Below are 24,426 nucleotides of genomic sequence, written 5' to 3'. Positions count from 1 at the left end.
TGTGATATTAGTGATGTAGCACATTTTCTTATTGCATAAATAGCTCAGTTTTACATTTGTGTATCAATAGTGTGACTGTCATATGCTTCAAAATAATAATAAATTATCATACAATAAAAAAAAATTAATGAGACCCAATGCTTATGCCTTGGTCCATGAAAAATACAAGTAATATCAAATGCCAGTATAATCATTACATGAAATGCAATTATACAATAACAGATTAAGAAAATTAAAATATATCTCAATAATACATCAAAACGACATCCCAAAAAACTAGAAAGGACAGCTGCGTATATCTACTATATTTGTCTTGTTATAAATTATCATCAGTTTGCACAAGCTGAGATCAAATTAAACAAAGAATATTAAAGATATAAGCATTCAGTTAGAGTATTCTTAAATAAATGTTAAGCACTTTATTTGAGGTTTTCTAAACCTAAAAATTCGCAATCTTAGATATCTATATTTATGCATTTTCAGAGTAACACACTTCATTTTATCATACATCATGTACATTATGACAATACTGGTTACATGAGAACAAAAAAAATAACTCTTCAAGTGATAAGTCCAAATAGAACCAGATGCTCTGCAGGGCACAGCTTTATACGACCGCAGAGTTCGAACCCTGAACATTGGGGCAAGTATGGACACAACATTCAAGCTTGATACAGCTCTGAATTTGGATTGTGATTAAATAGTTGACACAACAAAGGTTTCTGACACATAATGAATGTGGTCTCAGAACTTAAACTTGAAAACTTTAAATTTTAAATTGGACATTACCTATTATGGTCCAATATCCAAAATCAAAATACATGGTTAGATTCAGCATATCAAAGAACCCCAAGAATTCAATTTTTGATGAAATCAAATAAAGTTCAATATTGGACCCTTTAGACCTCAATGTGGACCAATTTGATAACCGTGCAAAAACATCAAAAATCTAAATACATGGTTAGATTAGGCATATATATCAAAGAACCCCAAATATACAATTTTTGTTGAAATCAAACAAAGTTTAATTTTGGACCCCAATTTGGGCCAACTTGAAAAATGGGCCTATAATCAAAAATATAAATACATGTTTAGATTCAGCATATCAAAGAACTCCAAGGATTCAATTTTTGATGAAATCAAATAAAGTTCAATATTGGACCCTTTAGACCTCAATGTGGACCAATTTGATAACCGTGCAAAAACATCAAAAATCTAAATACATGGCTAGATTAGGCATATATCAAAGAACCCCAAATATACAATTTTTGTTGAAATCAAACAAAGTTTAATTTTGTACAACAATTTGGACCAACTTGAAAACTGGGCCCATAATAAAAAATCTAAGTTCATGTTTAGATTCAGCATACATGTATCAAAGAACCCCAAGGATTCAATTTTTGTTAAAATCAAACTTAGTTTAATTTTGGACCCTTTGGACCTTAATGTAGATCAATTTGAAAACGGGACCAAAAATTAAGAATCTACATACACAGTTAGATTTGACATATCAAAGAACCCCAATTATTCAATTTTTGATGAAATCAAACAAAGTTTAATTTTGGACCCTTTGAGCCCCTTATTCCTAAACTGTGAGGACTAAAACTCCCAAAATCAATCCCAACCGTCCTTTTATGGTCATAATGCATATTGCAAAAAAAATATAAATCATGAAAAATCTATATATCTTGTTTACTACAAAATGTGCTAACATTCATATTTTGAAGACTTCAACATAGTTTTATCATGATACAAAAATGTAAATAAAATAGTGTTATCAAAATGAAAAAAAGACAAGATCATAGAAAATCAACAACTTATAATTGTAAAATATCACAGTACTATTTATTAACATAATTCATGTATCAATAGTAATATAACCATTTGTAGAGTCATGAGATTTCTTTGATCCTTCAATTCTTAATGAACAATTTGATACTAAAGACTTGAACTTTGTAGAAATAAAACTTGGCCAAATGTATGCAAAACTGTGCTTTGGTTCTGTTCTGGTACAAGCCAGAATCATGAAGAAAATTTGTAGATATGCCATGATAAATATGATGAAGAAGACAAAAGCAGGTATATCAATTATGTGATGCCACAATCCATGTGTATCTTCTGTTCCTGAGTTTGTATGGAATTTTTCAACATGGTCAATGGCAAATTTATTGAAATGTTCATTTATCTCAAAAATATAGTACACAAGAGCACATGTTGCTGCTAGAAAAAACACTATCACTAACCAAGCCAGTCTTTGTCTAAATCTCATCATCCACACCTCATTTGTTCTTAAATCTGTAAAATAAAATAAAAACAAACTTTAACAAACCTTTAGAATGTTTAGCATGGTATTGTGTTTAAAACATGTAAAAAAAGAAAATACCAGGTACTTCATATGTTTAGATAGAAATCCTTGATTTTTGTTTTGTTTTCTCTTGTTTTTATGACTGGAACGAGTCAGATCATTTATTGTAAGCAGTGTTCATTAAAGTCTATGTATGAAGTCTTCAAATCTATGTTCATTTTTAAATTGTGTCAGATTCATCCGAAATCTATGTCCTTTTCAAAAAAGTATAGATGTCAAAATCAACAAGGCATCATCAAGTATAAGACGTCATTGTGGAAAATGATGGCAAAGCAGGAAACTATAATTATAGATGAGGAATACATCATATCAAGCATGAGGAAAACAGGAAGTCACGATACATGTAGGGTAATAAAGTCCTGTTTTAGGTGTATATCATGCTTGTACATGTATATAATAACATCCTTTTAATCTCCTGACAATCCTTACTATTAGGTTTCTGACATTGAAAGATTATTAGATACTCATTATTAAACAGTTAAACCTTCAAGCAAAAGGATTGGGGAAACATTATTAGTGGGTTATTTAATCAGAGAATCAGAGGACATTAGATTTGACAAGTTTACAACTGCATGTAGGCACAGATTTGAAGACATACATTTTTAAATAAATGACTTGACACTTAAATTCTATATGTTGTATTTTGTAATTTTTTTTTGTTTGAACAAGAAGGAACATATATATGTGTTAGAGTTAGATTTTATACTGACAAATTTTTGTCCGTCCCTCAGCGGGATTCGAACTCACACCTTTGATACACTACAGCACCATTCGCTTAGCCTCATGTCCAGCGCTCTAGACCACTAGACCACATCCGCTATATAAAAATATAACTTCAATAGTCGTAGTGTTACCTTGTCACGGAAGGTGAATCTAGAGATAGACATGAGACACATGTTTTTAAGCGTGTGTAGATGTTATATTATTATTTTCATACACAATGTATTTATTATTATATATAGATATATATAATATACTGTTCCCAGGAACAAGTTTGTATATATCTTAAAGGCATAATTACAAATTTTATAATTTGCTATTGACAGATAATGTCCATGTCAGCATGGGGTCAATGAAAGGTACAAATAAAATAGTTGGTTTGATCAAGGATAATTGGCCGTTTCAGAATCTAAAGCATCATGGGTAATTTCATTGTTCGTACCCCAAAGTGAAAATAACGTTACGTCATTGGTTGAATTTCCATTGTTTATAACGTTTTAAACCAATCAAAACGCTTTGGTGTACGCTTTTGAAAATATTACCCAGGATGCATTAGATTCTGAAACGGCGAATTAAGAGATAACTGTATTGTATTTGAAGCTTTAAGGACGTCCATCGGTAGTTTTACTGTCGCAAATTTAGTTTACCTGGCGACGCGGAGCGGAGACAGGTAAACGGGTATTTGCGACAGTAAAACTACCGATGGACGTCCGCAAAGCTTTAAATACAATACAGTTATCTCTATTCTAATGCAAAACAAGTTAATAATTAAATTTCAATCTTTGTTTTAGTGTAAAATGTTCATTAAAGAAAATTCCGCGAAAAGATGTTATGTTCTTTGGTCCCTACACTAGGTGACGTCATAGGTATGCTTCCAGCGTCAAACATAAACACCGGGCGTTTTCTGGCTTCTGTGCCGCTTCAAAATGTAATAAAATTTGATAAAAAGAAGATTTTTAGGCGCAACAAGTGAGTTTTTTTGTTTATCCAGTATTGTAGAAATAACATGTGAATACATTCCGAAATTCAAAATGCCGGCTTCCTTAGTTACAGACAAGGAGATAGAGAATTTTACGGTTGCTGTTATCCAATCAGAACAATTGTTACAAAATAATTGCATTAGAATTGGGCTATTCCAGAAATAGTCTGTCCCCCCCCTATGGAAGACATTGGAATTCCAGTTTTTTTTTTCCTTTTTTTTTTCTAAAATTCCAAACAAATTTTCCATCTTTAACAACAATTTCCACAAAATTTTTCTATTGAGGCAATAAAAATTCCATGTAATTTCCTAAGGACGGATCAATTTCCGTGCAATTTTAGCTGGAAGTCATTAAGATTTTCCAGACTAAAAATATCTTGTAAGCCATTATTTCCAGGTATAAACACCAGAGTTCTGATCAGTTCCCCACCAAAAAGGTTAGAAGCAGAGTATATATAAAAAAAAAGGTGTGTGATAAATTATGTGCCTATGAAAAAACTTTTTTCAAAAAAATATAGTGTACATGTATGTAGCTGCGGTATACCGCAGCTAACATGTATGTAAACAATAAATACAAGCATCTATACCGCCTTTGACTATGGGGGAAACCCATACGATTTAAATGGTCTTTTAGTTGTAAATTTCTGTAAAGACTTCTAAGGAGAAGGCACAACTCTGATAGTTGTTTAGCAGGAGCAATCAAAATGTAGTGTAAAACAAAATTGCAAATAGACTGAATAAATTGAATAAATAAAGTTACTGTGAATGACCATCAAAGTTTTACAATTTGCTGCTAATTGTTAACCACTTTGTGATTTGTCTTTCATGACTTAAAAATTCAATGTTAAAACTTATATTAAAGTTAGATTACAATGATGTTTTTGACACTACAAAGTTTCTTTTGGTAATTTTTATCTTGATAGTTTCATGAATGTATAAGTCTTCTAGTGCAAATGTCAAAATAATTGGATTAATTATTATAGCACCTATGACTAGCATCTCTCAGTGGTAAATTATACCACAGTGGAAGATTAAATCAGAGATAATTTGGCATGACAAATTCTTGATGCATTTATGACCTTTGCTAACACATCAAAAACAAATACTGACATGATGCCATCTGATTAGTTTAAGATACTTATGATGTAATAAAAGAAATGATTATTATAACCTAATGATATGAATTTTTAATCCTTTTCATATATAATGGATCATTAAATAGTGACTTTACTATCAGCTCATCAGCCCTTGCTACATATGCATACACTTAGTATTTTTATTGAAAAGAGTGCAATAAGTAGCTATCTGTCTTGCATTGAAATTTCATTACTGACTTCTTATAATACAGAAATGACTATGCTTAAATTAATTTTTATTGAAACCTTTTTAATGTTTTAACGTCAAGTATGAACAAATATCATCTTGTTAACTCAGCTGTTGATCCCGATCATTAGTTACTACACATACTAGTACATGTATTATTTTCTGGTGCCACATGTTGAGCAGGATTGGCCTACACTTCCAAAGCACATGAGATAAAATGATCCCAGATTTTGTTGTGTAATGTGTCAGTCTATAGCTTTAATACATGTTGTGTTTTATGTACTGTTGTTTGTCTGTTGTCTTCATTTTGGCATGGCATTGTTCATTTTTCGACTTATAAGTTTGAATATTCCTTTTGTATCTTTTTTTGCTTTTGTTTGATATAATGATAGATTTATTGTCACTGCAGGAAATGAAAGCTTAAGAAGGCCCCTCAAACAACTACTTCTGATCGGATTAGAGCAATGTACAGAAAGATTAATTTTCAAGAAAAAGAAATACTGTAGCCTGCTTACACTATCATTATATAAAATCACTGTCAAAAAACCTTACACTACCATGTTCTATGTTCAGTGGACCTTGAAATTGGGATCAAAACTAATATTTGGCATTAATATAAGAAAGATCATATCATAAGCATGTAAGAAACATGTGTACTTAGTTTATCCTGAAGCAAGACAATCAGACAGACAGACTAACAGATACAGACTGAAAAACATAATGTCTCAATATTGAGTATTAAAAAATTGTTCTGAGGACTGAGTATGATTTTATATCAGTAAATTTAATAAGAAGAACAAGAATAAGAATATTTATTATTCCAATCCAGGTCCCTTGATGGGCAGCATGACATAAACACATAAAACAATAAATCATGATTTGTAACGTCATAAAATTCAAGAGCCTGTAATTCAGTGGTTGTCGTTTTTTTATGTATAACATATTTGTTTTTCGTTCATTTTTTGAAATAAGTAAGGCTGTTAGCTTTCTTGTTTGAATTGTTTTACAATGTCATTTAAGGGCCTTTTATAGCCGGCTATGCAGTATGGGCTCTGTTCATTGTTGAAGGACGTACAATGACCTATAGTTGTTAATTTCTGTGTCATTTTGGTCTTTTGTGGAGAGTACAACAGTCTCATTGACAATCATACCACATCTTCTTTTTTATATTTATATATTGAAATGAAACATTAAAGTTCAGACAGATGATCATATTATTTCCATTCTAAAAAATCGCATACATTTAATTCCAGTCAGTACAAGAACCATAAAATCTTTACAATGTCTTATTTTATTAATATATAAAAGAAGTCGTGCAATAATCATGATAATAAAAAAATAATTGCCAATAAACCAAGATCACTAAGAACAAGCACATACAGAATACACAATATTTATTTATTTAAAGTTTTTCTAGTTCTTCATCCTCATCCTCTTCCTCGTCTCCATTATGGTCAACAATTTTGTTTTCTCCATCTTTTCCATTCTCACCTAAGCCTTGGTCTAGAATGTCTTCAACAATGCTAGAGGCAGACACATCACTTTCATTTCCATTGTCACTATTTTCAGGTCTATCAATTGTTTGCAATAACTTTTGAAGTTGTACAATCTTTATACAACAAGCTTTCCTTAAAGAGTCTGTTCCCTTTTGCAGTTCATGGTGCATAATGGTAAGCTCATCCTCCTCTTTGGCAATCTTCCTACTTTTTTCCTTTTCATCGATTTCAGAATCCTCTTTAGTGTCCTTTATTCTTCTTAACACGGATTTTATATCACTTTTAGCCCTGTTTACTCTTTCTGTTACTTTTCTTATTGTCTTAGTCTGCTTTTCATTGAAAGTTTGCCCCCTTTTCTCTAGAGCGGCAATCAATGAATCGACCTCTATAACATCAATACTTGCATCTAGAGCGTTATAGCCGTCCCAAGCTACCTCAGCCATGCCAATAATTGTTGTTTTGTTTTGACCCCTGACTGCTGGATCTTTGATTAACTCTTTTAATTTTGAGTTCATGAACTCCATTTTCTTCCTCCTAAGTCCATACACTTTTTTTATTTCTGTGGCAGTGTGTAGGCTTATCTTTTTAGATTTTAGCACTTTTTCTTCATCAAAAGGAGACTGCAGCCAATTTTGTATTCTAATAAATAAAAGAAATCATATAAAGTAAAATAAATTGTATTTCGTTCCTACAGAACAAAGAAACAAGTAGTACACACTACATGTATATACATGGTAACACTATATGACATTGAAGGTACAGGGAAGAATTATGATTCTTAACCAGAGACATTGTGCTATATGAATCTAACTATTTTAATATAAAATAGATACATTTACTTGTTTCTGATAGAAATTTTATATTTTAGTAACAAGTTTTTTTTCTTCCATAACCAAGTGCATTTTTTAAAACTTCACATCAATTTCATATAATTTATCTGCCCATTCATTAATGTAAATATAAAAGAAAAAGTTACAGGTACATGTATGAAGTATCAATAAGCCTTAATTTCGTCAAATTTTATGTACTTGTCATTTTACAACATGAAAGACAAGAAATTTAAAAAGGAATAAATGGTAAAGAAATTGTTTGTGAGCATTCATCTTAAATATTTGGTTCAATGCTGTAAAACTTCAAAGCCTTTAGAACTCAAAATATTTCTTTCTTTTCTTCCGTATTATCTATTGCAATTGTTTGATATAAAAATCAATGTACTGACTATGCCTATAAATATTATGGGTCCTTTATGGGAAATAAAATCTATCTTTTCTTATTGTAGAGCTTATTTGATTAAAAATATACAACTCACAGGTAGTGAGCATTATTTTTTTTGCTTGATGCAATAAATGATTTTAAAGATTTTTTTAATAAACCATGTATTTGAAATTCACCAAAAATCTTCAAAGAATTCTTAAGCATTTGAGTGTGTTTATAATTGAGGAAATAAAACTGATATGCTAGTATGAACTATTTGTTCTACATCTGAACTAGTGTCAAAAGTATCCCTTCTTAATTGGCTTATCTGCAAACACCAGGGGTGATAGATCTCTTAACAACATTAGAATTGTAATTAATTGTTTACATCTGGTTTATTTCCTCTTTACTGGACAAATTTATAATAGGATCGACCTAAATTTACACACAACTGTCAAGACTGTACAAGACTTAGATAACCTTAAATATCTACCTATCATCATATGAAATCAACTGAAATTAAGTGCCTTATGGAATCATGGAAATGTTACATAATTAATGTTTACCCAGATTGTTTTCCATATTTTGTACTTGACTGTATCTTTGAAGTGCTTTGTTTTAATGGAGTGCACATTTCATCTTCTGACTGGTCAACTACAAAAAGATAAATATAATTGTTTCCAATCAAATTTCATATTTAATTGTTAGAAAATTGGATAGAAATTTGATTATACAAAAATTGCATATTATTTATATCTTAAAACATAGTCTTTGGACTATAGAATGACTGAACATTTAATAAAAGAAAATATCCTAAAAAATCATTGGCCATACAAAAAATGTCTGAAATATTTCATTTTATAAGAAACACAGAGTTAGCATAGAAATCTAGGTAATTATATATGGAAACATGATTTTTGAAATATCAAAAAAAATGTTGATATTTACCAATTTCAAAAAATATTTTCTTTCAGATTGATGATAAAATAAGACAAAAAAGGGGGACCATTTTTTTTTAATCAACAGAATAAATTTAAAGTTTTCAATGCAGTAGAATACAGAATGCATTTGGTTAACACAGAATGCATCTTATGTCCTTGAGTGTAACTTTCAACTTAAAATATTATAATGGTACTTACAATCCACTAAAAGCTTTCTTTTTGAGGTTGGTTTTTCAATACCCCTATTCATTTCTACTTTCTCCATACTTTCTTGTCTTGTCTCTGGCCTATCCTGGGTTTCTGGCCTATCCTGAATTTCAGTTGCAGTAAATGTCTTTAATAACTGCAAATCTGCAGTTTCAGCTGCAAAACATGTAAAATTAAGTTAGTGTTTGTTTTATTTGCAAGGTTTTCATGTTAAAATGCAAAGCTCTAAATTTATGGTCAGTGCATGAACTCTGTATATTCAATTTTGAGATAATTTTAACTTAAACTCATAATTAAGAGATATTAAAGTAAATAACAATCATGAATAATTATTTCATTTCCCAATTCATTAAGTTTTAATACTATAGTTCACTTAAGATGGGGTTATATTGGTTAAAATATTTACTTGTAAAGAAAAATCATTTATCAGATTCAGATATTTAATTAATACTTATTTATGATTAACTTTTGAATATTCTTATCAATTCTTGTCATTAGATTGAAATAAAAATATGTACCTTTTAATTTTTTCCTTGTAATATCTTTAACTGCTGCCATAAACTGTCTTCTTTTCCCCAATGCTTTTATACCCATTTCTTTGAGGTCATCGTCTGTAACTTCTTCCAGGCCTAGTACACTTGAAAATTCATTCTCTAGAAAAGTGTCTTTAATACTCTCCAAGTCATAAGAAGTAAAAAAATCATCAAAATCCATAGTGTCTTTGCAAGTGTTAATTCATGTACATGTATGCAAAAATGTGGTTTGATCCCTGCCTATATATAAAGTGCAGGTTACATATGGTTTCATTTAATCTGTAACCCATCCCTGCTGTGCCTTCCATCAATCAGCTTATGTCCACAACTTTAACAAAATATAGCCAATGAATTTCAGCCTCAAACTGTCTAGTTGAAAAATTCCATAAATTGTCAAATGATTGTCTACCATGAAATAATGTGAGCTAACAATATATAATTATTAGTGATGAGTCTGATGACAGAAAATCTACATAATGGCAGATAAGAATCACTTTTTTGTCTTATTTAGACTATTTGGCCCTCAACATTTAATTTATTAAAACCTTTTCCTCATGTACTACTTATTATTCCACTCTTAGATTTATGATGAATGATAAAATAAACATGATTCATTTAATTTATTATTGATACTTTAACCAGAAAAGTGGCGGGCCTTGGATACACAGACTTTTTAAAATCTGTTGTATATTTTTTTAATATGGAAATATCATGCATTTGTGAATTATGACCTATATATATATATATGTCCAAAAAAATTCCAAATATTCTCAAAATGGTTTGAAAGCAGATTCATGATACAGACTTTTTTTTCAATTGTGTACCAATTTTTTAACAGAACTGTGCATAAAATACCAAAATTCTTATTCCCTAACTTACAAAGAATAAGATAACTATAAACTAAAGAATGGAAATTTTCTACTTAAAAAAGTATTTAGAGTTACAGGTGTAAAGAGAACACCATTGCTATTGAGTCTTTGTTGTTATCAAAACCCCATTAGAATCATTTGTGTGTTGAACAGGATCAGTGTCAGGACAATGCCATAATTGTCAGAAGATTCCAAGATAAATTGATGCTTTGTTCAATTTACTATATATATTAGCCTGCCCAGATACTTTAAACTCATATCCTGACTAGCTTTTTTCAGTATTGCACCCGCATATTATAACAAGATTCAACATACTTCAAGAGAAGACTACTGTTATTGGTAAGTATTATTATGATTTTTGTAAGTCAAGTCACATAGACGTAAGACATTATTTTTATTATACATATATATATATATATATATATATTGCTAAAAAATAGGGTTTCTTAAATAGAAATTTCATGTTTCAAAGTTGTACTTTATAGATGATGTAAACAGTATACAATCAAATATTACAGTAATGTATATTCAAGGAAAATAATTTGAATAATATGAATTATTATTACAAACAGCAGTGGTGGATCCAGGGGTGAATGGGGAGGGTGGTCTGTGGGTTGGAACCCCCCTTTTTATACAATCAATGCCTTTGAATGGGGAAATATAGTTGGAACCCCCTTTTAAAATGGCTGGATCTGCCCCTGAAAAAGTACATGAAAAGTACATCTAAATAAGTATATTCCAAAGATTTCCCAAAGGAGAAACTTAGTTTTATTTTCTATACTTATAATGCATGAAATTAAATTTTGAAGTAATGAAAAATTATATTAGCCATTATTTTAAAAACTGAGCTGTTTATGATCTGAAATTGAAATATGTACAGATAGTAAACACATTGAACAAGATTTTCATCAAGAAAAGATCTGGGAAAATTATTTTGAATTTCAATTATAAAAAATGCTTACACGTTTTATAATTATATATTGAATTTTAAACCAAATACTTGGTCCACCTGTATATTAAAAGTACATGAAATATTTAAGTTAGTAGAACCATTCAGATTTTGCTCTTAGAAGTTACTTAAAATTCTATTAAAGGTTTCAAAGATGCACACCTTTTGTCCATGAATTATGTGCAGTCAAATATAAGAGTCTCTGAGATAAGAGTACTAGTATATAGAGCAAGACTATTTCCATATCAAGATTAATTTTGGCTTTAAATGGTATAAAAAGGGCCAGATAAAATGTTAAATAAGCAAGACAAATTAAATATTTTTTGTGTTTATGGAAACTTGAGGTGTATAAGAATTATGATTTTCAAAGATGCAAGAGGCAGATTTAATGGGAAAGGGTGGACATTTGGTTGATCATATAGGGAATCCTTGAAGCATGACTGGAGCGAGCCCACACATAGACTACAGCCCTCCCTTTTATGAAAAGTTTTTGATCTATCACTGTATGAACATGTTATGATAGTAGGGTTGAACCATCCCCCCATTATATGATTAATAATAAATCATATTGGAGTTATATTTAATTTGCATCAGTACTAATTTTTTTTACATGAAAAAACAGTTGTGCATATTGCTAATATTTTAATATTAAAGTCAACTTCAGTAAGAAAGCTTAAGTATCACCTCATTTTAAGGAAGACTTGCACATAATCAAATAATTTAATTATTAGGGGCCTGATATAAGAGCCTACAATGAAAAAATTGTCACTCAGAAGATAATATAATATTAGACAATCACTCTCATCATTTGCTCCTAGCCATACAGTCCCATTAATTCGAAGTCATACAGTGCAGTGTTAAAGTATTATATAAATATAAATGACCTATCTGACCTCAGTGTTTATTGATGGCAGATGGGATAGTCAGATCTTTTATCAAGAATAATACCCTGCCTGCTATTAAATAATTTAACAAGTTACTGCAAATATGTTACATACAAATTAAAGATAAACATAAATAGAACATCAATTGGCCTTGATGTTAAGGACAAATTTGTAAAAACCCTGAATCCTGAATCATTACTACATATTTTTTATACTTCATCATACATAATGTTTTCAGATTTATAAGTGCAAACATTTTCATCTGCAGAGAAATTCTTTCAATTCATAATTGACTATAATTTAGAAGATATTTAAACCTTTCCTTTATCCATAAACAATAATTTTTATCAGTCTAGAATTATAATATTTGGATCATTTACTTGGTTTTGGTTTAATTTTGATAATTAAAAAATAGGCCAGATTGTTATTGGATATGAGAATATGTGGTACATGAATGATTGCCAATGAGACAACTCTCCATCCAAGTCAAAAAGTAAACCATTTTAGGTTAGTACATTTCTTCAACATGTCATGGAACCTTGGCTCACACTATACAGCAAGCTATAAAGGGCCCTAAAATAACTAGTTTAAATGGGAAGAGTGTGACTTAAGATATATGAAAAAAACAAGAGGTACTGTGACTGTGAACAAAGATCATAAAATTATATATACCCCACCCCCACCCCCACCACCAAGCAAACATCCAATCAATCCCCATTTCTCTCAAATTTCATTTGTTGTTATTTAAAAATATTCTTACTATAAAGTAAATTAGGAAGTGCAAAATGGCATTATATGAAAAAGATACATTGATAGAAGATTTCAATAGATTGAAGTATGTGGTTCAGGAGAATTTGCCTACCATAACAATTGGGCATCGCTGAAAGCAATGGCAAAATCCTATTTTCAAATAATAAAAAAATAAAAAACCCAATAAATGATTTTCATAAAAAAATATCTGTTAACAATGGCAATTTATGATAAAACATCAGCAGAGTTATATTTTGGAAAAAGAAATTAAAAAAATGTTTTTCACTAAAACGTGAAATAGAAAATGCACAATGACATTCTGAATCAGAGAACGCTTTAATTATTGTATGTGGTTTATGGAGAGTTGAAATACTAAAGTGGAACAATTTGTTCAGGACAGAGTTCCCCATCATTATATATTCACCTTGCGAAACTTGAGTATAAAAAGGGAATTTTATTATTTTCATTTAAAAAGATATAATAATTATTCATCTCACAAAAATATTTCTGTACAAGGACAAATAAGCCATCAATATTGGAGAGCTATGACATTAATAGCTGTTATAAATAATTGCTTAATGAATACTGTAAACAATTGTGGTCAGTGGCACCATTGGATACTTTGTAGATCAATACAAGCTCAATGGGGTGCCACTAGTAACACTTTGAAGAGACTGTCTGCTAATAACCATTACAAGTTACCAAAGTTTGGTACTTCCAAGTAATTAATAAGATTTTTACTATACAGTAATTAAATACAAGTGGAATCTTATTTCTGATTTCAAATATTTTTATGACTGATAAATGGCCAATGGATATTTCAAAATGGGTTGAGAATTCATAAAGAATATATTGCCTAATTTTAGGTTTGAAATTTTTTTTTAATGATCTGAAATACTCCTGACATTTGTCACTTCCCTTCACAATTAGCTAATATATATAGTTTATAGAATATTTAAAAAAAAAAAAGATAAGATAAATAAAAGTCTGATTTAAAAAATAAAAAATAAACAAATAACTGTTTTGCATGAGAGTTGTTTTTACTTGTAAAATTGTTCAAAGATCTCCTCTGACAAGGGTTTTGTTGAACAAGGAGGGAAGAAGACCAAATTTTTTTTCCCCATGTAAACCCTGTACCTCCTAGACTGTATCTGCCACTGTAGCATTATATTCGTATTCGTCGAAGTCTCCTTTTAAAATACTTTACATTACACTTATGTAATGATTTAGGATAAACATAAATTGTAAAAAAGAAATGTAAATTATGCGGAAACAAAATTATTTATTCATTCCTTTTCTTTCTGCAGAAAAATCTACGATTCTTCAACTATGGATAAAGACAGAGAGCAGTGTTTTGATCATATTTTGGAAAAACTCAAAACAGCTGCTTCATCAAGTTTTTCATCTTTAAAACAAGAAGCAGAAATTCAGCAACAACATATTTACAGATATACCCTGCCTAATATTAGCCAACCTTTTTCTTCGAAAATTGATAGAATTTCTCTTCAGCTATATCCAGAACAAGATGTTTTATGCCAAGGGTTTTTGCCAATGAAAATTTATGGGGATGGAAATTGTTTATGCAGAACTGGATCAATGTACATTTTTGGCTCTGAAAATAACCATATAGAACTCCGTGCAAGGGTTGTTGTAGAGATGGCTCTTCAGAAGGACTGGTACCTTGTACAAGACAAGGGACAATATGCTGTATTTTCACAAGCCGCTTGCCATCAGATCCAAACTCATCAGATGGGTATGAACGTGCTACAAAAAAATTTGCAACTAAAGGAGAATGGGGAGAAATGTGGCACTTGATGGCCTTGTCTTCTGTTTTAGGATGTGATGTAGTATCTGTTTATCCAGATTTGATAGGGACAGTTCGAGATCGGCATCTCTTCCATAAGATAATTAAACCTCGCTTTAGAAGAAGTAACGACACTGTGAGGATAATGTGGACATCCCTTGCTACGCAGTCAAAATATGACAGATGGTGGTTACCAAATCATTTTGTTGCATGTACTAAAGGGACCATTGAAGAAGCACAGCCAACAAGTCACCAGGAACCAACAGGCCTAACACTTGCAGATTTCTTTTATCCCATGTCCAGGGCAAAAAACAATAGACAAAGGTTTAAGGTTAGTATTCAATGTATGACATCCGTGATACCTTAAACTAGAACATTTTTATTTAAGGGCCAGCTGAGGCCCACCACGTGGTGACATATTTTTTTGTTGCATTGGAGACCCATTGGTGGGCTTTTGCTGTTATTTGCATTTTGGTCAGTTTGTAATTTTCCTATTGGAAGGGGTGGGCTTAATTCTTATTCAATGTTTTCTGAATTTTCTTTTTATCAAATGAGAGAAACCAATATTCACAATTTTGTGTTTTTCATGTTTGGGCCTTTCATAGTTTTCTATATATTACCACCATACAGATTCTACTTTACTTTTATATATATGTATATTTAATTTGTCTCAAATTTAGACCAACAATGTTAGATTTTCAAAATTCGGTTAAATATATATATATTTATTTAATTCGTCTTAACCTGTATATATATATTTATACATTTTGATTCTACCGCTTTGTCAAAGAATGATAATATTTCTTTTCTCAAGATGAAAAAAAAAGTGGAAAATTGAATATTTGAGTGAATTCAAGGACCATACTCTGCACAAAGTTATCAGACCGAAACAAAATATTAAATTGATCTGTAACTGTCATGATAAAACAATATATTTAAAAACAAATCAAATAGTTTTTGCCAAATTGAGGGACAGACAGACAGGTGAACAAAGTGCACAGTCACAAAGAGTCCTCTACAGGGGATTTTAAATCAGATTATATATAATGTAATTTGGTAAATTTAACCTAAATAATTTTGTTTTATAGACTAAATATAGCTTTTAAATTATATTGTTTCAGATAAAGAATACAAAACCATCAAACAGCACAATTACCACTGAACCTGTCCATAAACAAGACCAGTGTGAAAACCTAGTCACAGCAAAGATCATTGAAGCTGACACAGGTACCAACACTAATACATCAACAGTGAATTTAGATACTATTCATAAACTGGATTTAGCTGACAGTGTAACTAAAGTAAAATCTGAACCAATTCTATCAATGAACCAGGAACCAAACAAATATTCATCCACAAATATAGCCGCAATGGAACCGGAAATTATTCATAAAGATGATAAATCTGAAAATATGACAGAAGCAGGATGTGAAAAAGTCTCACAATTTGACACCAAACAAGACATTACTACAAATGTGACAGAGGGGACGCCGGATACAGTCTGTGAACAAGATGAACCTGAAATCAGAACAGCCACAGGATCTGAACCTCTCAGTCAGCCTGATACATTAAAAGAACCCGACTATATAATGGATGGAGAACAACATTTTCACGAAGATTTACCTGAAAATTTGCTATATGAAAATGTAAGTTTTCAGTTTTACTACAAAATGGGACGATTGGCAGCTCTGAATGAAAGTAGAGATAAAACACGATATTTAAATCCAATAGAAAAAGATCATGAAAATGTAGACAAAAAGGTTAAAAGAACTCTCCTTAATGAAACAATCATTAGTAAACTAGAACCTCTTCAGAAAAAAATGATGTGTGAAGTTAAGCGTCTCAAAAGAGCTCATATATCAGCAATAATAGCTTCAGGAAGATATATATTAGATCATGGGCCTATTGTTAAGACACAGAATTTATGCAATGTTTTTTTTAATGCCAAAGATAGTTATCAGGGTATTGAAGTAACTGTTAAAAGAAGGAAAATGTCTATTGAATTATTGGAAACTCTGTCAAAATACTTACCAGTTATGCAGATATATATAAATAAAACAGCATATATTATGGAATACAGGTCTGGCGATATTCAAGAATTTGTTGACACAGTTACTGAAGCTGTTAATTTTAGAGAAGTAGCAAACAGAAATTTAGAAGAAACACTAGACAGTCTACAGGACTATATGAAATTTGTTGACACTGTGCTGGACAGAAACATAATTAGATCTATTCTAGTGGAACTTTATTCTGTAAATTCTGTAAGTCATCTTGAAGGAGCCAAAAGTAAACAAACATTAAGGCGTGCACGAGATGAGATCCCGAGGAAAATGAAGACATTCAAAGACCTTAAAACAAATCTCATGACAGTGAGGAATGACATGAATAATAATCAGCAGCAAAACCTGCATAAGCGTTTAGTTTCTAAAATGAAAGCTAAAAAATTCAAAAGCAGAGCAAAAGGTGCAGGTAGACAAAAAGTTGCAGACAAGTTTCCACAGCTGGCAGAGGTTTTAGAACTCGCATTTGGAGAAGGCTCTAAAATACATCCAAGGCTTACCTCAGAAACTAGATACAAAAATCCGGATCTTGCCCTGACAATGGCAGAAGCTAGAAAAATTTTACTAACAGCTGCATCAGACAAAATTCCAAATATAGCCTTGTCTACCTGCTACACATATACTGAAAACTACCGTAAGAATTCAAGACAAGCACTCCGCCACCATATCGATCATGATGTAAATGCAAAGATATCTTTAAGAAAACTTCCACGTGTAGGCATGATGGAAGAGAGGGTGAATGCTCATTACTGCCGGGCAAACGTTAACTTTCATTTAGATATGGCAGCTAATGATAAAGATGACTGCTTGGTGGATGCCAAAGATGCAAAAGGTGTAATATGTGCAGATATCGACCCTGTACAGAACATTGGAAAAAGCTGGAAAAAAGACAATCGACTAGATCACCAATTTGATCAGTCAAGAACGAATGCGTGTACACCAATGACCCATCTTTTTCTTCAGTCAATAACTTCTGATGCTATCATCCACTCTGACAATCTTACATTAATGAACGTTGTAAGGACAGGGCAACCAGTTACATTAGTAAACATATCCTTCTTCGAGCCAGAGACAATTTTTAGGTGTTTTAATGAACTTTTTCTTCTGCTTTCCATTCCAGCATTAGATATGTTTTTTAGAAATCCTTCAACACATACTTTGAAGAAAAAATGGATTTTTGTTGTCGATAATGGACCATCTGAGGCCCCAGCAAGCACACTTGTAAGAATGCTCTTGGTTAGACTTGTAAATTTCATGAACTTAGAAAAGGCCACACAAATCTCCTTTGAAAAATTAAATTCCAAAGATAATCCTGCAGAGAGACCACATGCTGCTGAAAATTTGGTTCTTAGTAGACATGGTCCATTTAAATCAAAAGAGCTATTCATCCATAAAAATTCAAAACCTGGATCTTCTGACCACCTCGAAAACATGGAAGCCATGGCAAAAGATGTTATTGGATGCTTGAGATCAGCTAAATTTGGAAGCAACCAGTTTTTTTGCTTTAGAGGAATTCAAGACCAATACATATTTAATGACGAAACAAGTTTGAGGAATTTTCTTAAACTTTCTGAACAAGGCAAGGACAACTGCCATACAGAATATACAACAACAGATTGTCCTCTATTAACAGATATTTGTCATGCATGGGAGTTGCAAAGAGAATTCAACGGCAATTATTTGGACGACTATAATCATTTGTCAAATTCAATTGACGATGATATCAGGACTGCATGGTTGACAGAATATTCTGCAACCATATTTTCACGTAATAACAACTTAGAATATAGATATGTCAAAGAGCCCCTTCCAGATTACATTCGATGGCTCTCTAGCAATGGCGAATTACACTATATGTGTTATGAGGCAAGACAGGCTGTTCCATTTGGTGAATGGGATTCTGAAGAACAATTCCTTCCAACCCGTATTTTAAACCTTATTGGTGAACTTTTTGTTGACATTCCCGAGTCTGTCCTTGATTCCGTCTCTCTACTGACATGGCTAACTCCTGATCAAGTGCAAAAAGAGCTGGTAAAGATGACAGAGAAAATGTCAAGTCAGCTCAAAAATGAAGAAATAAAAGAAAGATGGAAAACACATGACTTATTCAAAAAAACTGTTGCAGAACTACAGAATGAAGCAAAACAGCTAAATATTCCAAATGCCATGAAAAGTTCTAAAACAGAGTTGGTTGAAAATATTGCTCAAAGTAAAGCCTTAACAGTTCCACCAGATGTAGATACTTATGATGGAAGTTTAAGTGACATTTCAATGGATTTGAACAGTCTAACCAATCTAAGTATATTTCAGTTAAAAAGTATTTTGAAATACCACAATTTAAACTATCGTGGCACAAAAGATGAGCTTGTAATGAAAGTATTCCTTCTGAGACACAAGCGTTCATATATGATAATTGAATCAGTTGTCAGTAAGATAACAAAATTGGGAGAAATAGCAGTCAGTCTTATTATTTGGCAAAGGAGGCATTATAATGAATTAAAACATGTGCATCGACAAAGACAATACTCTGTTTTTAAATCTTCCAAGACAAAATCCATTATTGCAGTTCCTGAGCATATTACAGAGGAAAATTTGCATGAAGCTTTTGATCCTTTTTTCGACTGGTTAGACAATGTGTTGAAATCAAAACTGGAAATTGACCAGGAGAGGCAAATGGAAACAAAACACAATTCCAATAAACCTGATCCTTATGAACAGTGCAAGGAGACTGGAGCCAAACTTAAAATGTATTGGTCACGTGCAGAAATTGGAACATTTAATTGGGACATTGGTTGGTATGTTGCCAGTGTAGTTTCCTATGATGAGGCTTTTGATAGTTTGGATATTGAATATCAAAAGGAACCTGGTTGTGTGTATTCAGTGGATTACACACCAAATTTTCTGAATGGAAAATTAAAGTTTATTTCATCCCCATTTTATTCCTAGACAAACAGTTCAAGGTTTAATCTATGTTGCATTTTATGATTTCTGTACATCTAAGAAATTTCTGTAAAACTATGTGTTTATGTTTTTTTATAAAAGGACCAATATGAACATACATTTTTGTGCTAAATATTCTTTTTCTTTTATCAAAATATTTTTTTTAAATTTTTTTTTTTTTTAATTCTGTTTTAATATTTATAACAGTATATATACATATAATGATACGCCATGTGGTCATATGAAATTGGATATCTTGCATTTAAACATATTATTAATCAAACTATCATCCTGCAATAATCATAATAATTCATATATATTTAGAATACACCAATTGGCAAAATTATCAGGCTATCCCCAGCATAGATTTTGATGATTAATTCATAGAAGTTAGGGACATTAAGTACACAACCAGTCTCTTTAATAAGATTGGTACAAAATTATATATCACATCATTTCAATGTAGATAAGGCTAAAAATAGTGAAACCAGCTGAATCTCATTAAGCAGTAAATAAGACAAATTAATATAAATTTTAGATCATGGTCACTTCACATGTTCACAGATGGTTTTGGGGCATTAACTTAGAACATGAAAAATATTATGTAAATTTAGGAGATTTGTGTAAAAAGTGAATGTATGATAAACCATTAAAATTAGAAAAATATAAAAAGATTGATTGAAGAAGTGGTCAAATCATAATACAGATAGAGTTCTATCTAAACATGCTAAAAGATTAGTGATCGAATAAAATATAAAAAAATATATATTAAGTTTTTTTACACAATGCTGTTTGTACTTAATTTTGAAACAATTAGTTTTAGAAATTAAATCCTACATGTTTGCTAGAATACATATTGTTTGTTATTTCTTGTTTACTCAAGGTAGGAACTAAAATATGTGTTTGATAGCATATGATTAAGAATTTCTACAACAACAAAAAAACAGGTTACATATCAGAACACAGCTCAAAGGGTGCATTTTAAATAAATTGACACTATTCCAGTCCAATCAAAAAATATGTCACTATTACCAGCTTTATTGTATACTAGAACCAAAAAAAAATATCATAAAGATGGGAAATTTCGATGAGGGAAAAGTTTTTCAGCTTGCTTTGGCAAATCATAAATATATATCTGAAATATTAAGGTGTCAGAATCTTTTGATGTGGTTAAAACAACAGTTGTTAATCAGTTAATGTATCAGATTGTGTGTCTCTGAACAGTTGTTAATCAGTTAATGTATTAGATTGTGGTCAAATAAATTATCTCTCTTTTAACTTAACCCTCAGAGATCCCATTCTTACAGCTGGTCTTACAGAGCTATTAACTTGTCAGTGTGAGTGATTTGTTTAATCCCAATTGACCAATTATTCAGCAATAATTTTCAAGAGATAAATATATATGGTTTTTTAACATCAATAAAAAAAATTATAAGATGTGATGCAATTGCCAATGAGACAACACCCAATTAAATACCCAATGTACTTTTCTATCTGAACTGTTATAGTTCACAGTATTGCCTTCAACATCAAGTCTCAGTCAGCATAGTAAGCTATTAAAGGCCCCAAAATGACCAGTGTGAAACAATTCTGATTCAGATAAACCAATGTCCAAATTGATATAGAAATATGAAAAACAAATATGAAATAAAGTAATAAGTGACCATCACTAGAATTATAGGCTCCTGGAGATTTTGATAATGGTCAGAAGTCTCTGAAACTAATTAGATGTTGGAAGCTTTTGATGTGGTAAAACATTAGTTGTAAATGTATTCAATAGTGGTCAAATCAATTATCTCTATTAATTTTCCCATGCATTCCTATCAGTTGTTAATAAGCTGTTTGTGCTTTAAATCCTTTCTTTTTTACACTTTATATTACTATTCTAAAAAAATCTTATTTGTTTAGAGAAAATGGCAATGTATAGATATAGGAAGATGTGGTGTGAGTGCCAATGAGACAACTCTCCATCCAAATAACAATTTAAAAAGTAAACCATTATAGGTTAAAGTACGACCTTCAACACGGAGCCTTGGCTCACACCGAACAACAAGCTATAAAGGGCCCCAAAATTACTAGTGTAAAACCATTCAAACGGGAAAACCAACGGTCTAATCTATATAAACAAAACGAGAAACGAGAAACACGTATATATTACATAAACAAACGACAGCTACTGTACATCAGATTCCTATATAGACCTATATACTATAGGTCAATTATTTGTTCATAAATACATTTAAAAAGTTTTCAAGACAGATGTGTACAACCAAAAAATACCACAGGCTTGGATATGACCGGTGTGGAACAATTTAGACATATACACCAATATCCAAATTGAAATACATAACAATAAATAAAAAACAAATATGAAAATTAAACCACTAAAATTACACGCTCTTAACTTGGGACATACATGTATACATGTATGCAGCAAGGTTAAAAAAAGGTATTTGCTGGATCCAAGTTCCACAGGGATATTGTATATGTATGCAATGTATGAGAAGATATACACTGGTAAACATATTGGCTAACAAGTTCTCTAGTCATGGATTTGGTTGTGCTTGACTTTAAACGTGCTTTTATTAGTAATAGCTACTTGTTACTATTAAACTAAGTAATTTCCAGGTTTTTTTTGCATATTCAGAATAAAAAAATAAATTCCAGACAAAAAAAATAAAACCGATGTCTTCCATAGGTATTGCTTCTAATCTTTACACTAAAATTTCCAGACATATTGACAGCATCATGAAAAAAAAATCCAGTATATTTAAGTTATCTAAAGTTTTTAAAATCTGGAATTCCAGAAAATTTTTGTAATAGTAAAAAATATTTCCATGGAATTTTTTTTTAACATCTGATGTCTTCCATAGGGGGGGGACAGAATATTTCTGGAATAGCCCATTGTGTGTAGTGTCAGTAAAGTGATCTATGTCCAAAGTTGAATCTGGACTAACACTGTTATATATCAATATAAATATCGCCTTATGTATGGCTAAATATTTCTAGAAGCGGTGTCTTGCCTCATATCAGATAACTATAATGTCATGTCAATTCAGCATCACTCCTCTGTGTGATTGTTTTCTTCTTTTTTGATGATCATGTGCCACGCAAAGTACTAACAGATGGAAAAAGCTAGAAGTACTCCGCAGGACTACGACTGGTTGGGAGGGTCTAAAACGCGGAAATGAAAAATGAGTGTATTATAACTAATATCTTTGGAACCGCTACAGCTAAATTAATAAATAAAACTGATTTTGAAAGATAATATAATAGTCTATAAGATAAAATTAAAAAAAATATATATTTGATTTTTTACCGAAAAGTTGACCGGAAGGCTTTCTTAGTGCGACTCTGGCAACACACTTTTGAACATTAAAACTTAAATTCACGAAAAAGCATATAACCCGGTCAAAGTCTGTAAATTGACTCTTAAAGACATTTAAATGACAAATAATATGATATAAAGAAAAAAATTAATATATTACTATAAAAGGACAAAAAGTTGACCGGAAGAACCCCTTGTACACAAATATTGAAATGAAATTTTCAACTTTGAATTAAAATTCACAAAAATATTAAAAGCCCGGTCAAAGTCTGTAAATTGACTCTTAAAGACATTTAAATGACAAATAATATTATATAAAGAAAAAAATAAATGTATTACTATAAAAGGGCAAAAAGTTAACCGGAAGACCCCCTTGTGAACAAATATTGAAGTGAAATTTTCAACTTTGAATTAAAATTCACAAAAATATAAAAAGCCCGGTCAAAGTCTGTCAATTGATTCTTAAAGATATTCAAATGACAAACAATATGATATAAAGAAAAAAATAAATATATTACCATAAAAGGGCAAAAGGTTGACCGGAAGTCACCCTTGTATACAAATGATGAAGTGAAATTTTCACTTTGATCATACTAAAATTCATAAAAATATCTAAAGCCCGGTCAAAATCCTGAAAATGATTCTGAAAGACAATTCATTGACAAATAAAATGATATAGAAATATAAATACATACCTCAAATTAGCAAAAAAAAAATGTTTCCCGGAAGCCTATCTTGTGTGTAAAATAATAAATAAAAAATTCAACTTCAAACTAAAATTTTATACGTAAAAATACATAAAGGGTACTGAACTAATGCTAGAATTTATATCAAAAAAAGTAGATAATAAATAATATGTAATACATGTACAATTAATGAGCAAAACATTCAAATAAGATAGGAAAGTCTAGACCGACATTCTCTTTAATGCTTTTAATGCTAATTTAAATATTAAATTTTATAAAGATTTTCAACCTTATACACTATATCATATAAGGTAATGATTATTAATTATTCTATTTTATTTATGTTTGATTGCATTATTAAAGTATGAATTATTATATTAATAATTAGTTTTTTTCGC

The 24,426-nt window shown here is 30.8% G+C and overlaps 1 protein-coding gene and 1 long non-coding RNA gene across 2 annotated transcripts; both read right to left on the bottom strand.

The window, feature by feature from the left end:
• Positions 1–23,138, bottom strand: LOC143068390 (uncharacterized). Its single transcript, XR_012976162.1, has 2 exons — positions 23,038–23,138; positions 1–2,295 (listed from the first exon to the last, which is right to left on the bottom strand). It is a non-coding gene; the product is annotated as an uncharacterized LOC143068390 (long non-coding RNA).
• On the bottom strand, positions 6,725–10,044 carry LOC143066483 (uncharacterized). Its single transcript, XM_076239396.1, has 4 exons — positions 9,744–10,044; positions 9,217–9,381; positions 8,644–8,731; positions 6,725–7,522 (listed from the first exon to the last, which is right to left on the bottom strand). Exons 1-4 carry the CDS (start codon positions 9,937–9,939, stop codon positions 6,790–6,792), a joined length of 1,182 nt encoding a protein of 393 aa, XP_076095511.1. The 5' UTR covers positions 9,940–10,044; the 3' UTR covers positions 6,725–6,789.
• Positions 23,139–24,426: the final 1,288 nt, after the last annotated feature.

This window comes from Mytilus galloprovincialis, chromosome 3 (assembly GCF_965363235.1).
Source record: "Mytilus galloprovincialis chromosome 3, xbMytGall1.hap1.1, whole genome shotgun sequence".
NCBI classification, from domain to species: Eukaryota; Metazoa; Mollusca; class Bivalvia; order Mytilida; family Mytilidae; genus Mytilus; species Mytilus galloprovincialis.
This window is presented reverse-complemented; position numbering and strand designations above follow the sequence as displayed.